The sequence below is a fragment of the Hylobates moloch genome, unplaced genomic scaffold (assembly GCF_009828535.3).
Source record: "Hylobates moloch isolate HMO894 unplaced genomic scaffold, HMol_V3 SCAFFOLD_12, whole genome shotgun sequence".
NCBI classification, from domain to species: Eukaryota; Metazoa; Chordata; class Mammalia; order Primates; family Hylobatidae; genus Hylobates; species Hylobates moloch.
The window spans coordinates 66,329,541-66,343,238 of record NW_026652287.1 but is presented as its reverse complement, the minus strand read 5'-3'; the positions used below and the strand labels follow the sequence as shown (position 1 = coordinate 66,343,238).

Below are 13,698 nucleotides of genomic sequence, written 5' to 3'. Positions count from 1 at the left end.
AAGTTCTACTGAACAGCACTGGTGGGCACATTAAAAGATTTTAAGTCTCAGTCACAAAGTACACATAACAGGTATAACTTATAGCACAGCAAACTACCTTATAGCGCAGGAAACTACTTATACAAGGTTTACCCGAACCATAAGGTTACTAACACCAGTTAATAATCATCTGTGCACTGAGGTGTTCCTTGTGTTTTTTCTTTTTCTTTTCTTTCCATTTTTTTTTTTTTTTGAGATGGAGTTTCGTTCTTGTTGCCCAGGCCGGAGTGCAATGGTGCGACCTCAGCTCACTGCAACCTCTACCTCCTGGGTTCAAGCAATTCTCCTGCCTCAGCCTCCCAAGTAGCTGGGATTACAGGTGTGCGACATCACGCCCGGCTAATTTTGTAGTTTTGTTGTTGTTGTCGTTTTTAGTAGAGACAGGTTTCATCATGTTGGTCAGGCTGGTCTCGAACTCCTAACCTCAAGTGATCCATCTGCCTCGGCCTCCCAAAGTGCGTGAGCCACCGCGCCCAGCCTGTTTTGTTTTTCCAGGTATTTGACTCCAGGCAATATAGGATAATAGTTACAAGTTCTCATTCTATAGAACTTGAGGATAAGTGGTCAGAAAGAAAAATAAAGTTCCGATTCTGGGTAGAAATAGAGACTCAACATCCACTGTTTCCTCAAGTGTAAAACTACCTGGAAGGACGAATATTAAAATGAGAATAATTTAAAAAAAAAACAAAAAAAAGGGCAACCCGCCCGGGTCCCCTTCCACATTGTGGAAGCTTTGTTCTTTCGCTCTTTGCAATAAATCTTGCTGCTGCTCAAAAAAAAAAAAAAAAAAACATAGTATGTGTCCAGTTAAAGTCACTGCTATTATCATAGTTACAATTTTACCCTTAGTAGGATGAAGCAGCTAGACCACTGAGAAGCTAAATCTGTTAGCACGACTGGGTGTCTTGCTCAGGCCAAAGCCAGAATGGGAAGCGCTACGTTGGACCCTCCAACCCCATCCCCCCGGCAGGGGGCTTCCTCACCGCGGAGGCACCTGGGGAGGCTGCCAGCCTTTACGCCCCCACTGCAGAGCTCCTCAGCGTCGACGAACACGGAGTCTTCATCCTCCTCCACGTCGTCGTTTAGGTAGTCGTCGTCCTCCTCCACCAGATCCCTGGGTGGGAGCAGAGGTCCCTGAAGTTGGCGCAGGTACCGACTCGACCTGGCCATGCTTCTCCTGAACTCAACCCAAACAACTCGGGAAAAGCCTGGATAACTGCGTGGTCATCATCAGCCAATCAGTTCCACGACTGTAAGACCATCAACTTCCGGGAACGGCCTGGCGGCCGCCAGCGTACGTAAAGCGTGGGCTGCAGCGAAGCTCCGCCCCAAGTTTCCAGGAATTGCCGAGGGGAGGGCATGTGGAAGGGGCGGGGCCAGGAGGGCTAAGGGGCGGGGAAGGGAGAGCGAGGGGCGGGGAGATGGGCGGGGCTTCCGCTCATTTCGGAGCCTGGAGCCGCGTGGTGAGGATCAGGAAGGTTCTGGGACGAGATCAGCGCTGGGGAGTGACAGGCGTGGCACCTGCAGACCGCCAGTGCACGGCATCTCCTGCTGAGAGAGAACGCGGAGAAAGTCCACTTCTGCTGAGCTTGAAGAACCCGGAAAAGCAAGCCCTACCCCAACCTCCCCAAAACGAAAGTATAGCAGATGCCCTTCTGGAATCGGATCTAGGGCAGGGACCTAGAATTCTGTATTTTTAATGTACATTCCGGGCTGTCCATTTTGATGCTCAGCTAGGTTTGGACACCACTGGATTAGATGACATTCAAAGTTATTTTTATCCTTTCCTCTGTGAGTATACCCTGGTCTCCCAAACTTATTTAAGCTGGGCTGCTACCTGCTGACAGTGGGGCAAAAGTGTCTCTTTGCAGCCCAGAGTATAGACAGGAATAGGGGAAGGGAAATAGAAGAGAAAGGAACGTGGTTTTAAAAACTATTATGAGGCTATGATTCTCTTACTTGATGGGGATGGTACTTGAAAGTCTTGGTACTCTTTAAGAAATACCATAAATACATTACTACATTACTGTATTGATGCTGTTTATTTTGGGATTATTCTCTTAATAATAATCCTGAAATAACTATACATACACTATTTACTAAATCCAAAAGCACCTTATGCTATATTTAAATATATATAAACGACAACCAGCACCAAATATTTTAGAAAAATGTATAGAAGAAAATATAAAAATTGATTTTTTTTCCTTTGGGTACCAATTGAAAAATGCCCACTTTTGTTGCTTTTAAAAGAAATACTGTTGTAGCTGACAAAACATCAGTGTTTCCAAGGATTGGCTATATGAGGTTGAATTCCTTTGACATTCACGTGGCTACTGTTTCCACCACAACATTGAATCTCCTCTGACAAATGTCACACTGTCCTCTTCGTTTCAAAAACCAGTGGATACTTTTCAGCCTTTGTTTTACCTGACCTCTCAGCAGTATTTGATACTGATAAGTATTTTCTTCTTGTAGCATTCTGCTGCCGGGGCTTTTGCAGCTTGCCTTCTCAGATTTTCTCCTTCCTTTCTGGCTATTTACAGTCTTGGACCCCTCTGCTTGCCTCGTAAGTACTGTTATTCCCCAAGGCTCCATCCTAAGCATCTTCTTGCTCTATAATCCTTTCCTCAATCATCCTTCACCTACATGCTAATGACTCAGCCTAATCTGATCTCCAAACCATACAAACAACTGCCTAAACACTGTCAGTCACTACTGGATGCCCCTTGGCTACTTAGGACTCAGCATATCTAAACTTCAACTTATCATTGGCTTCCCAAATCTGGGTCGCTTATGTGTATATACGTGGGATATTCTTGTTACCAACATGATGACTTGGGCACAAGAATCAACTCTAGATCTCTAGATGTTAAACTTCTTTTTCTTCTTTCTCTCTCCCTTTTTTTTGGGGCGGGGCCCAAGGTCTCACTGTGTTGCTCAAGCTGGTCTTGAACTCCTAAAGTCAAGTGATCCTCCTGCCTCGGCCTACCAAAGTGCTAGCATTACAGATGTGAGCCACTACACACAACACAGGTGTTCAACTCCCCCTCCCCGCCCCCTTTTTTTTTTTTTTTTGAGTCAGGTCTATAGTGGCACCGTCTCAGCTCCCTGAGGCCTTGACCTCCCAGCAGGCTCAAGTGATCTTCCCATATCAGCCTCTCAAGTAGCTGGGACCACAGGCTCACACCACTAAGCCCAGCTAATTTTTTGTAGAAACAGGGTTTCGCCATGGTGTCCAGGCTGGTCTCGAACTCCTGAACTCAAGTGATCTGCCAGTCTTGGCCTCCCAAAGTGCTGAGATTACAGGCATGAGCCATTGCACCTGGCCACTATATGTTCAGCTTCTATTCATATAGTTCAATTGCATTTTATTGGATAGTGTAGATAGGAATTTAGGATGGTAAGAATCTTCTTTACCTATTGTTTTCTCATTCTTTTAAACAAAAAGTTAACAATTCTGGCTTTCTAGATACCATCTTTACCATACATAGTAAGCAGTGGTACTCAAATCTGGCCGTGCATCAAAATCACTTGGGATGTGTTCTAAAATTGAGATCCCTGGATCTACCCTGAAGCTACACTTCCCAAAACAGAAAACAACATAGACATAGGTTATCTACTGTGTGATTTTTGTAATAGCAAATTATTGGAAATAGCAGAGATGTTGAACAGCAAGAGACTAATGAAATAAACTGTAGTACATCCACACAATGGAGTATTCTTCAGCTATTTTTTTACAAAAAGAAAGATTGCTACAAATTGGTAGAGAGTAGTTTCCAAGATACTGTTTTAAATAAGAGAAAGTAAGATGTAAAACAATGCATATCATTTTATTTGTATGTGTCAGTGTTGCCAAAAAAAAAAAAAAATCACGTGAAAGTTAAACCAGAAGTTAATGAAAATAGCCAGGAATGGTGGCTCTTTCCTCTAATTCCAGCACTTTGAGAGGCCAGGGTAGGAGGATTGCTTGAGCCTAGGAGTTTCAGACCAGGTTGGGCAACATAGCAAGACCTTGCCTCAAAAAAAATAAATAAATTAGCCAGACACGGTGGCATGTGCGTGTAGTCCAGCTACCCTGGAGGCTGATGTGAGAGGATTGCATGAGGCCAGGAGGTTGAGGCTGCAGTGAGCCAGAAGAAGGTGAAGGAGAAGGAGGAAGAGGAGCGGGAGGGGGAGGGGGAGCGGGAAGAAACTGATGAAAATAGTTACCCACAGAGGGGATGGAAACATGATAGGACAGAAAGCAGATAGGGACAAGAGCTCTGAGATTAATTTATTATGCAGTTTGACTTCTGAATCATGTAAATGTTTTACAAATTCAAAAAATAAAAGAAACAAAAGCAAAACGGAAAATTGACCACAAACAGAAACAAACAAATCTATGAAGTGAATTGCATAACCACTAAGATAAAATAATTATTTCAAGTTATGTTTCAATACTTTGGATAAATATTTTAAGTTACTCTAACTGTACACCCCTAGTAGGTTATACTCTGCAGACAAAAGATCTACAAAATGATCTTAAACTTCACTCATTATGGTTAATGTTTGTTGTAATATTGTTGGTGTAATTTTGAAATTATATATTGTAGGATAAAGAAAATAAATGTATTCATATTTTATTAAAAGTTTTAAATGTACATGGAAAGAAATACAAATGTAAAATAAAATAAGTTGAAAAAAAGCTCCTACAACATTAAACTGGAATTGAAAATATCAATATGGGCTTGTGATTTCTTAAAATGTATTATCTAGTTCTGTGTATCAAAAGGACCTGAAAGCAATGTAACCCCAGTAACTCTGATCACACCCACCATCTCAATTGTCTTTGTTTGTTTGTTTGTTTGTTAGACAGGGTTGTGCTAGAATTCAGTCTCACAATCATAGCTCACTGTGACCTTGAACTCCTGGCCTCAAGTGATCTTTCTGCCTCCCCCTGCCCAAAGTGCTGGAATTACAGGCCACTGCCCCCAGCCTAATCTTGGTTTTTTAATCTGGGTGACTTTTTGTTTTCGAAAGCAAGGACCAGCCAGGCGTGGTGGCTCACGCCTGTAATCCCAGCACTTTGGGAGGCCGAGGTGGGCAGATGATTTGAGATCAGGAGTTCGAAACCAGTCTGGCTAACATGGCAAAACCCCGTCTCTACTAGAAATATAAAAATTAGCCGGGCATGATGGTGCATGCCTGTAATCCCAGCCACTTGGGAGGCTAAGGCAGGAGAATTGCTTGAACTGGGGATGTGGAGGTTGCGGTGAGGCAAGATGGTGCCACTGCAGTGAAAAAAAAAAGGAAAATTTTAGTATCAAAAGGAATAATGACTGCGCTCGATTATAACATACTGAGTAAATAAAAATTCACATGTTAATTGTGATAGTTAAAAAAAGAGAGAGAGAAATGCCAGTTAATAAGAATTGTAAATAAAAATTCACATGTTAATTGTGATAGTTAAAAAAAGAGAGAGAGAAATGCCAGTTAATAAGAATTTTTAAGAAGAAATTATAAAAATAGAAACCAGCATTTTGCAACCCCCCAATGTAATAACTGATTCAAGCAAGTATCACCAAAGGATATGAACATCATTGGGGAACTGATAGTCTCTTGGCAGTAATGGATTACGAATTGCAAAGGGAAAAATGTACCTATACAGTGAAGATACTTGTCACTCACCCTTTAATCAAGTTACCAACCACAGTGTCAATAATGGGACACAACTGATGTGCATTTCATGCTATGATGCAATAAGGTATACATAAAATTAGCTACTAAGTATTCTTACCAAAAGTATTTAACCTGATTTTAATCAAGGCTCTAGACCAGTACTGTTCAAGAGATATCATATGAACCACATATGTAATTTAAAAGTTTCTAGTGGCCATATTGAAAAAAGAAACAGGTGACATTTTAATGATACATTTTACTTAATCCAACATATCCAAAATAGTATTTCAGCATGGTAATCAATATAAAAATTATTAACAAAATATTTTACATTTTTTTATCCTGTCTTTAAAATCTGCTCTGTATTTTACCCTTACCACACACTTCAATTTGAACTAGTCACATTTCAAGGGCTCAAAATCCATGTGTCTAGTGACTACCATATTAGACAGCACAGTTGTAGACTGAATTTCCAATTTGCCCCAAATCCAAGGAAGTGAGGTACCAACTAAATGATACCATAAGGAAACAGAAAGATCTAGAACAGAGGTGACAAAACTTCATTTTGCAAAGGGACAGAGAGTAAGTATTTCAGGCTTTGCTATATATGGTCTCCATCACATAATACTCCTCCACCTCCTCCTTCCTTCTCTTCTTCCTCTTCTTTTTTTATAACCCTTTAAATATGTAAAGACTATTCTTAGCTCTACGGCTGTACAAAAACAGGCTGTAGTTTTCCCACACCTGATCTAGAATATGGGACATTCTACAAGACAACTGACCTGGATATTCCAAAACATCAATGTCATAGAGAAAAAAGTTGGGATTCCAGGATTGCTGGTGGCCGGTCAGTGAATTTGAAGTTGAAGGTATAAGGAATGGGTGTGAGATGAGGCTGGTAGGAAGTGGGTGGCAGCCAGAACTTGCAGTGTTTCAGGAGGCCACGGCAAGGTCAGCAAGATGCCACTAGAGCTTTTAAACAGAAGCTTAACCTTCTCTTCTGAAAACATGACTATTCATCTCCCATAAACTAAACTTTCATTGCAATGTCCCCTTGAAAGTTATCCTAGGAAATGGTTATTAAATAAATCAATCAATCTGAATCATGAAGCAATACCTTTCAGTATCTCATACATAATGCTTCTCACTTGGAAGATTTTTTTCCTGTGTTACATAATGTGTTTTCTAGTCATGTAAGAAATATATTTGTTTTAATGTGCCTGGCTGGCATCAAGGCAATTAACACACTGTGAAGTGATCATTAGTAAAACCTAAACGTTGTATTGGGGGAATAGGGAGGGAATAAGATTTAGTAATCTGTTTAATTACTGTGATGAGGCAAAGGATGCAATTAAGGTGCAGTTGTGATAATGACAGTTTCACAGTTATATTGAAAGCGCTACATATTAATTTATCCTGGTAAATGTTTAAACTAGTATTTTGTCTATTTTGTTTGTAAAAGTGGGATCCGAAGTGGTATGATAGAGTTAAGACAACAAATGAGTCAATAATACAGTACCATAGAGACACAATTATATACAGAGTAGAAATTATAATAAAGACATATTAGATTACATTCAGTCAACAGACATACATACAAACAGCATGTAGTACTAGTATCCACTGATACTGAATTCCCCTCTTTCTAGACACAGAGTAGGATTGTACTTCCCCATCTATTTGAAATTCATCATGACCATCTGACTTGCTTTGGCCAATGAAATGAGAGCAACATGTCACTTCAGGGTAGAAGCAATTAATTGAGGGTGCCCAATTCTCCACCTCTGATTATTTCTCGCTTTGTGAGGTTCAACAGTGAGTCATTATATAATGAACAACTGCCCTGGAGAGTTATGTGAACCACAGTAGATTTCAAACAAATGAGAATAAATCTTTGTTGTATTAATGCAGTTAATGCACTGGGGTTGTGGAATTGTTTCTTATGTCATCAGAACCTAGCCTATCCTTCCTGACACAATAGTGATCATGTAATAGTTGTGTTTGGTGGATACAGTTGAAAGACATAAGGAAACAGTAATGGCTCTTGCCAAAATGTTTCTATAATTTAATTGAGAAGATATGTATATTGAAAGTTAATGAAACCAGGGACTTGATAACTGCATTGATTCAGAAGAACTTTGAATGCTAAAACACTGTGATAGCATTGTGCAGTACTAGAAGGGATATAAGGAGGCAGAAAGCCCTAGCCACAAAAAGCTGATACTACAGTCATGTGTGGCTGGGTGTGATGGCTCATGTTTATAATCCCAGCACTTTGGGAGGCTGAAGAGGGAGGATTGCTTGAGCCCAGGAGTTTGAGACCAGCCTGGGCAACATAGCAAAACCTGTCTCTACAAAAATTAGCCAGGCATGGTGATGCACACCTGTGGTCCCAGTTACCGGGAGGTGACAGGTGGGAAGTCAAAGGATTCCTTGAGCCCAGGAGGCAGAGATTGCAGTAAGCCAAGATCACACGACTGCACTCCAGCCTGGGTGACAGAATGAGAACCTGTCTCAACAAAACAAAACAATACAGTCATATGTCACTTAACGATAGGGGTACCTTCTCAGAAATGTATCCTTAGGTGATTTCATCATTGGGCAAACACCATAGAGTGTACAAATCTAACTCTATAACCTACTACATACCTAGGTCATATGGTATAGCCTATTGTTCCTGGGCTATAAACCTGTACTGCATGTTACTGTACTGAATCGTGTAGGCAACTGTAGGTCAATGGTATTTGTATATCCAGATATAAGAAAGCTATGTAAAAATATGTATTATAATTTTATGAGACCACCACTATTAATGCAGTCCATCATTAACCAAAACATTGTTATATGTGGTGAATAACTGTTCCATAATTCTCTTACTGGGAATACAGATTCCTAGCAGTAAGTGGTGATATACCAGAAGGAATAAAAGACTCAAGATAAATGCATTCTGGTGTCCAACTGACTCGTATTATATTATTCAATACATTGTTGGGTTTTTTTGAGACAGAGTTTCGCTCTTGTCACCCAGGCTGGAGTGCAATGGTGCGATCTCAGCTCACTGCAACCTCCGTCTCCCAGGTTCAAGCAATTCTCCTGCCTCAGCCTCCCGAGTAGCTGGGATTGCAGGTGCCACCACACCCTGCTGATTTTTTTATTTTAGTAGAGATGGGGTTTCCCCATGTTGGCCAGGCTGGTCTTGAACTCTTGACCTCAAGTGATCCACCCACCTCGGCCTCCCAGTGTGCTGGAATTACAAGTGTGAACCACAGCATCCAGCCAATACATTGTTTTTATATTAAAACAAATAAGAATATATTATGCAAAATGAAAAAATTGACGTGATTAAGGTAAAGAATAAAACTTAAAAGTAAGTCCACCTTTGAGGGGACAGGTTGGTTGGGCAATACTTCAAGATTCCATAGGGCATTCACGCCTTCTTCCTGGACATATGTGTGTTTCAGTGGAAATGTTGATATAATTAATTGACACCGTGTTAAGCCTTTGCCTTTAAATGTTACAAAGTAATGACCCCAATCACCTTAATTACAATCCAATTTACTTTACATTATTATGTATGTTTTTACCCATGCTAAAACATTTGTAGGGCTAAATTCATGCGTTTATATTTCTGTTTCAGCATACGAGTTTGTAAGTTGTAGGAGAGTATGTTCATTAAAAATTACTACCTTGGCCAGGTGCAGTGGTTCATGCCTGTAATCTCAGCTACTAGGGAGGCTGTGGCAGGAGAATCGCTTGGAGGTGGAGGTTGCAGTGAGCTGAGACTGTGCCACTGCACTCCAATCTGGGTGACAGAATGACACTCCGTCTCAAAAAATAAAAATAAAAACAAAATTACTGCCTCCCAATGAGCATGGTGGCTCACACTAGTAATTCCAGAGCTGTGGGAGGCCGAGGTGGGAGGATTGCTTGAGGCCAGAAGCTTGAGACCAGCCTGAGCAACAAAGCGAGACCCCATCACCACACACACACACACACACACACACACACACACACACACACACTAGTAATAAGCTGGGCATGGCGGGGCAAACCTATAGTCCCAGCTACTTTGGAGGCTGAGGCAGCAGGATCGCTTGAGGCCAGAATTCAAGGCTTCAGTGAGCTATGATTGTGCCATTGCACTCCAGCCTGGGTGACATAGTGAGACCCTAACTCAAAAAATAAATGAAAGAAAAGAAAAGAAAAGGAAAAGGAAAAAGAAAAAGAGGCCAGGCGTGGTGGCTCACGCTTGTAATCCCAGCACTTTGGGAGGCCGAGGCGGGTGGATCACGAGGTCAGGAGATCGAGACCACGGTGAAACCCCGTCTCTACTAAAAATACAAAAAATTAGCCGGGCGTGGTGGCGGGCGCCTGTAGTCCCAGCTACTCGGAGAGGCTGAGGCAGGAGAATGGCGTGAATCCAGGAGGCGGAGCTTGCAGTGAGCCGAGATTGCGCCACTGCACTCCAGCCTGGGCGACAGAGCAAGACTCCATCTCAAAAAAAAAAAAAAAAAAAAAAAAAGAAAAAGAACTGCCTTTCTAAATACATTTTCTGGAAGCTCCTTTCCTAACAAACACGCCATGGTTGAAGTGAGCACTAAAACAAAAATGCATCAACTCTGCTACCACAGAGAGATGGAGCTGGGGATCAATTTCTAGCTGATCATTTTGGTCTTTGTTAGGCATTTTATGAAAACTATTTATCTCATCCTATATGATAAGTATAACTTTTTAAAAAGCAAACATTTGCAAAGTATTACTAAGAAGTAGATGACTACAATTCATTTATTCAGTCAATACATATTTTCGGATAGTTACTGTTCTGGGTACTGGAGAATAACAGTAAACAAAACAGACCAAGTCCTTGTACATCCTAAGAAGGAGCCAGGAAGCAAGTAAAAGTAATATCAAGTGATGATGAGCACTAGAAGCAAAGATAAAAGAGAGAAAGGGGATAGAGAGTGCTGTGGTTTGAATATTTGTCTCTTGCAAAATTCATGTTGAGGGCCAGGCGACATGGCTCACGCTTGTAATCCCAGCACTTTGAGAGGCTGAGATGGGCAGATCACTTGAGGTCAGGAGTTCCATACAGCCTGGCCAACATGGTGAAACCCCATCTCTACTAAAAATACAAAAAGTTAGCCAGGCGTGGTGGCATATACCTATAATCCCAGCTATGGAGAGCTGAAGCTAGAGAATTGCTTGAACCCAGGAGGCGGAGGTTGCAGTGAGGCGAGATGGCACCATTGCACTCTAGCATGGGTGACAGAGCGAGACTCTATCTCAAGAAAAAAAAAATTCATGTTGAAACTTAATCCCCAATGTGGCAGCATTGAGAGGTGAGAAGGGTCATGAGGTATATTCATTTCATATCATTTAAGAGGTGATTGGGTCATGAGGTATCTTCCTTCGTGAATAGATTAATCCATTCATGGATTAATGGGTCAATGGATTAATGGGTTATCATGGGAGTGGGACTGGTGGACCTTGAGAGCTTGTTTGGAGGTTCTAGCAGGGGAGGGCAGCTGCCCACATACCCTTGACCGAAGACCAGTCCTCTTCTATCTGGGATGGTAATCCTCTTCCACCAAGCACAGCTTTGGGAGGGACACACATGGAGTGGTGAAGGAGGAAGGGGACACCCGGCCTAGCTGGTCAGATCAGCCGAATCACCTCAGGCTATCAGTGGGGTGGCAGATGTCCCAGACAGATCACCCTCACATCCAGGACTGGTAGCTTTATAAGAAGAAGAGGAGAGACCTGAACTAACATGTTCAGTCCCCTCACCATGTGATGCCACCTGTTGCTCCACCAGCAAGAAGGCTTTCACCAGATATGGTCTCTCCACCTCAGACTTTCCAGCCTCCATAACTCTAAGTTATAAACAAATTCCTTTTCTTTATAAATTACCCAGTTTTAAGTATTCTGTTACAAGTAGCAGAAAATGAACTAACACAGAGCATGACTGTAGTGAGGTTTTGCTATTTCAGATAGAATGATGGATTGAAACCAAGGCAGAGATATTAAAAATTGACAATGAGATATTGTGTTGTATTGGCTATGGAATGAATTATTGAATAGAAGGAATGCAAATCAGGGAACATGTGAAAAGCGCTATGCTTATGCAATCTATAATCATCAATAGATGAAGACTGACTTTCTGGAATAGAAATATATTTGAGCATTCCACAGAGTCACTCTTGTTGCAAAAGATAAACTACATTCAGATCAGCAGGTCTGTTTTCCTGGATTTATTTTAAATGGCTGGAAATTTCCTCCATTTGTGACAAGATTTCATATACAACATCCACTTCTGGCCAAGAACGGAGAAAATCATCCGGCACTGGAGAAAAGTGAGATATGAAGAACTAGGTTGGAATAATGATGAGCAAAAAGGGAAAGAATAACTGAAAGACAGACAGGAAGGAGAATGTGGAAAGATAATATGATGAAGATATGGACAGCAGACGCGGGGGAGTTTCAAAAGAGTTGGAAAATTCTCCTTTAAAAAACAAAGCCATAATGCAGTAATAACTCATGTTACACAATGCCGAATTCATTAAAGAATACAAAATCTCTGAAATTTTATTTTTGATGAAAGAAAACATAGGCCGTGAGTGGTAGCTCATGCCTGTAATCCCAGCACTTTGGGAGGCCAAGGTGGGTGGATCACCTGAGGTTAGAGTCCGAGACCAGCCTGGCCAACATGGTGAAACCTGTTCTCTACTAAAAATACAAAAAATTAGCCAGGCGTGGTGGCAGACACCTATAATCCCAGCTGCTCGGGAGGCTGAGGCAGGAGAATCGTTTGAACCTGGGAGGCTGAGGTTGCAGTTAGCAGAGATGGTGCCACTGCACTCCAGCCTAGGTGACAGAGCGAGACTCTGTTTTTGTTTTTGTTTTTGTTTTTCTGAAAAAAAAAACAAAAAAAAACAGAATTTGGAGAGTACAAAGACAATGCTTTCACACTCAGAAAACAGAACAGTTTTATATATTTAACTTCCTCTCTTAATTATAAACAACAACAATTATAATGGCTAATACTGAGTGTTTACATTGTGCTTTCCACACATCACAAAGTCCTGTCCTTCAATTAACTCATTTACTCTTCACAAAAGCCTCATGAGGTAGTTAACATTAAAGCATCTATCTTACTTATGAGGAAACTTCTACTGAGAGGTTAGATAACTTGCTTAAAGTTGGGAGTGGCTGAACCATGACTTGAACCTAAGAAGTCAGGCTCCAGTGACGTGCTCTTTGCTGCTACATGTTCAGGCACAGCTCTGTGTTCTAAGTATCTCTGCATGCACCCAGGAACCAACCTGGGGCTGTGAGGAGGCATACACTGCAGCATAGTATCAATCTCCTTGATTTGTTGCTTCTCTTTTGTTTGAGATTTGTAAAACAGATAAACACTTCTCTGGGACCTTAGGGTAAAAGCACAACAGTTGCAAAGATACCACAACCTCTTGTCATTTCTAAGTGACAAATAACTTGAATTGCAAGAAGGTTACTTGTTTTTTACACTGCTGCTGGATGAATCTGTAAGAACTCTGTACACAGGGATCTAAGATAAATAGCACATTGGTATGGTTTGGCAGTGTCCCCACCCAAATCTCATCTTGAATTGTAGCACCTGTAATTCCCACATGTCTTAAACGTGTTTAGGATAGACTTGTTCTCCTTGTCTTTGTTAGCCCACTTCAATGAGGTTTCCAACCCAACACATACCTGAAATTCCTCTGGTGCAAGGTCACCAGTGACTTCCACATGGCTAAATGCAATGGTTAGTACATTTGTTTTCTATTGCTGCTATAACAAATTACCCCAAACCCAGTGGTTGAAAACAACACAAATTTATTATCACACAGTTCTTAGGGTCAGAAGTTTAAAACGGGGCAGCAGGGCTGCTTTCCTTCTGGATGCTCCAGGGTACAATCATTCCTTGACACATCCCTCAGACCTCTGTGTCCACGGTCACACTGCCTTCTCTGACTT

The 13,698-nt window shown here is 41.4% G+C and overlaps 1 protein-coding gene across 2 annotated transcripts in view; it reads right to left on the bottom strand.

Moving 5' to 3' along the window:
• HELB (DNA helicase B) overlaps positions 1–1,320 on the bottom strand; it is a 38,449-nt gene extending 37,129 nt beyond the window's left edge. The window contains exon 1 of one of the 2 annotated variants that reach the window (XM_032170672.2): positions 1,023–1,320. In XM_032170672.2, coding sequence (XP_032026563.1) covers positions 1,023–1,209 — 187 coding nt within the window. In that variant the 5' untranslated portion in view covers positions 1,210–1,320. The remainder of the gene's footprint in view (positions 1–1,022) is intronic. The other variant, XM_058425641.1, reaches the window with a different exon arrangement.
• Positions 1,321–13,698: the final 12,378 nt, after the last annotated feature.